This window comes from Saprolegnia parasitica (assembly GCF_000151545.1).
Source record: "Saprolegnia parasitica CBS 223.65 unplaced genomic scaffold supercont2.809, whole genome shotgun sequence".
NCBI classification, from domain to species: domain Eukaryota; phylum Oomycota; class Saprolegniomycetes; order Saprolegniales; family Saprolegniaceae; genus Saprolegnia; species Saprolegnia parasitica.
Window position 1 is genome coordinate 1 of NW_012157203.1, and position 3,176 is coordinate 3,176.

The window sequence follows — 3,176 nt, forward strand, 5'->3', positions numbered from 1 at the left end:
CGACCATCTGCGCGACGCCGACGAGCCCTCTGCCACAGTGAGGCAGCATGTCATTGATGGCCATCATCCGGATGCCGGATCGGGTTGATGCCGCGTTTGTATGTGGACGTATCCGGAACGAACGGCGACCGTTGCAGAACGGGAATTCCCCGTAAAAATTCATTGCAACAACTTGTCTAAAGTATAGGTACGGCCGACCACCTGCCGCCGCCGCGTTCATATCCCAGGTTATATACACTCGGCATGATGCATTAAGTTGTCGCCGTTGACGCGACGACGACTGCACCGACGACGACGACGACCGTGAGCAGCAGCGTGAGCGTTGGGAGACGCGACGCCAGCACGAACTGGGCGCCGATCGAACCTGGTGGCGCGCTGCTTGCAGGCGGTATCTCCGCCACCCCGGCGTCGTTTGTCGCGGCGTCCATAATGTGATCGGCTGCCACGTGGCACACTGGCCTGAAGAAGATCAAGCCGTCTTGGAACATTGAGGGTTGCGCTCCTTGCTGCAGAATGCCCGCCGTCAGCAGCAGCGAGGCGCAGAGCACAGCCGCCACGATGGCAGCGCTGAGGTCCTCGGCGACAGGCACGAGAGAGGGCCCGACCAGATTCAGCATCACACCTCGTTGGCGTCGAACCAGACTCTTTCTGAGAGGCGTCGTCGACCGGTAGTCTTCCAATAGAACGGTAGTACTACCTCAAGTTTGGACGGTTGGTGCACCAATGAACGACCGTGGCGCTGTCGCCGTTGGGACACGGCGGTTCGCTCCGCCAACGGCCCCATCGTGGGCCTCCACCCGTGATGGCCGGTAGGCAGTACACCCAGCGAGGAGTATACCGCGAGGCTCATCAAGTGGTTGGATGGCTGCCATCATACCCAGTCTACTGTGTACTACGAGGGAGGGCCACTGTAGTACTGGACAGGGCGATATATTTTTTTTGTCATTCGCGGCTTCTTGGGTGGCTTTTCCCGCGACCCCAAGCTCGGACAGCACTTGTCTGGACGGAGGTGGCGGTTGTGGGGGCTCCAGACAAACCCTTTTCTGTGACGGCGAGGAAGCGCAGCAGGCGTCCCGCTTTGTCGGGCGTCGTCCATGTCCAGGCAGCGGTGGAAGCCCATTAGCGATATGCACTCGTATGTGTCGAGCGTGATCGGGTCGACGAGCAAGTAAGCACGCTCGACACGTTGCGCATCGAAGTGGCCACTGCACCTATCATACATCAAAAGTGAGCGCCTCGAAGGAAGATTCCGAAGCCATTCGGGATGAATCCACAGCTTTGTCCATGTCTTTCTCTGCAGCGCTCGTTCTGCATGGGATCGGCCAACAGTACTCGATGCTGGCGGCGCAGGATGTGTCATTGCTCGTGATTGACTAAAAAATATCTTGAAGGGGTGTCGTTTGGATCCTGTGTGCAAGGCTATGTGCTGGGATTCGAACCGAAACACCTGCCGTAGGGCAACTCGCCCCGCGACTACATGTACTCGTGTGCCTTTGTAATGTCCACCCTCGGGCTTGGCGAGTGGTGCGCCATCGTACGATATCCATCCGTGTTTGCCGCATTGTCCTTGCATTAGACATCGCAAGTCGCTCTCTACCTGAGCGTCACGATTTTCAAAACCTATTTTTTAAGCCAGCGTGGAGGGCAGTTGCTTCGTTGCACATCAATGCCCTTGATGAGATTTCGGGGTTCCGCTGTTGCTTGCTTCCCAATAAACTCGAAACATTGAAATAGTTCTCTCATGTTAAACAGAGACCTTCATCACGAGCTTCTCGTCTGTGTCTGCGCTGAAGACGCTCGGCCTCCAGCAATGCGACCTCTCGTCGTCGACGGAGCTGTTGATGGAGACGCTTGCGACGGCGTGCGTGGGGATCCAGACGCTACGCATTACCAAGGAGTGCGAACCATCTCGATGCGCCTCTCGGATGTGCTCGAGGTGCTTCCCGAGCTTGTTGACGCCAGTCATTATCTCGGCGACCTCTGGGTGAAGCCAAATGGATTTGATGGCTCCCGGTGCGTGCTGTCGACGACACGGTCAAGCGCGCGATGTACCAGGCACGAGTCGACGACGTCCAGGTGGTCGTGAAGACGCGATGTCGATGACTTTATGTGGGTCCACATATACAACTGATCGAAGCGCGAATGTTGTCCCTTGTATGTTTCAACTCGACATATTGATACCTTTTCATGTTCGGTAGCATGACAAGCCCATGCGTTCACTGTAGTGTTGTCGTGCACACCACAAGAGGACTACCGCGCCATACAAGCTCTAGTAGACGCTCAAGAGAGCACTACGCGACGATCGCGCCGTGAGCGAGCGATGAGCCGAACGAATTGAGCTTGGCTCCCACCCGATTTATACTCCGAATCAAGCACACGTTAAGAAAAGGTAAGCCTTTTTTCCATCAAGATCCATCATTTGCAGCCAGCTTCCTCTCAGCAGGGACAAGGGACATCACAATATCTCTGGCTCGACTTGTTCCCTCACCTCCATTCCCCGAAACGGCGATGTGGGAAGATTCTCTCGATGGGCATCTCGGCTCCTTCTGCCAACTGTCTCTTGCAGCTATCCAGCGACGGAATCCAGGTCTCGAGACTCCTCTGCGGCCTCTAGCTCGGAACATGGTCGTTATCGGATATGGCTCCGAGAGGGAGGCTGGGATGACCACGATGCAAGACCATCGCTGTTAGCTGTGGCGCCGATGGCCGTGCTGGTTCGTTGTAGATTCTACACTTGTACAACGCGTGCTGCCAAGAGCGCTACGCTTGTCCGCCATTGACTGCCATGGACAGCCATGCCCATGCAGCATCTCGCAGACGCTCCAGCACAACCGCCGTAACGACGACGACGTAGCCTACAGTGATCGCCCGCCTAGTACATCTGTGTTGCATCGCTTTGGCGTGGCGAGAAGCGCGGTATCGTGAGCGGTCGATGTCGACTTGTCGGTGGCGTCCATCTCGCGCGATAGCACCGTCCCGCCGACACCCATTCGCTGCACCTCTACGGCCACGCGCTCGGACCACCGAAAGGAGCATGGTCCTCCACGTGCTGTGGTATGGATGGCGATGCTTGCGCCGCCATGCGGCTTGGCCACAGCGGCCACCAGCTCCGGCTTGGTCCAGGCGTGCGTCCGTTGCTGGGTGATTGTCGGCTGGCAAGTCGGAAAATTCAGGTA

The 3,176-nt window shown here is 57.1% G+C and overlaps 1 protein-coding gene across 1 annotated transcript; it reads right to left on the minus strand.

The window, feature by feature from the left end:
* Positions 1-122: 122 nt before the first annotated feature.
* SPRG_17846 (hypothetical protein) lies at positions 123-714 on the minus strand. The gene has a single exon (XM_012357244.1). The coding sequence runs from the start codon at positions 615-617 to the stop codon at positions 252-254; it is 366 nt and encodes a 121-aa protein (XP_012212634.1). The 5' UTR covers positions 618-714; the 3' UTR covers positions 123-251.
* Between the last annotated feature and the right edge of the window lie 2,462 nt (positions 715-3,176).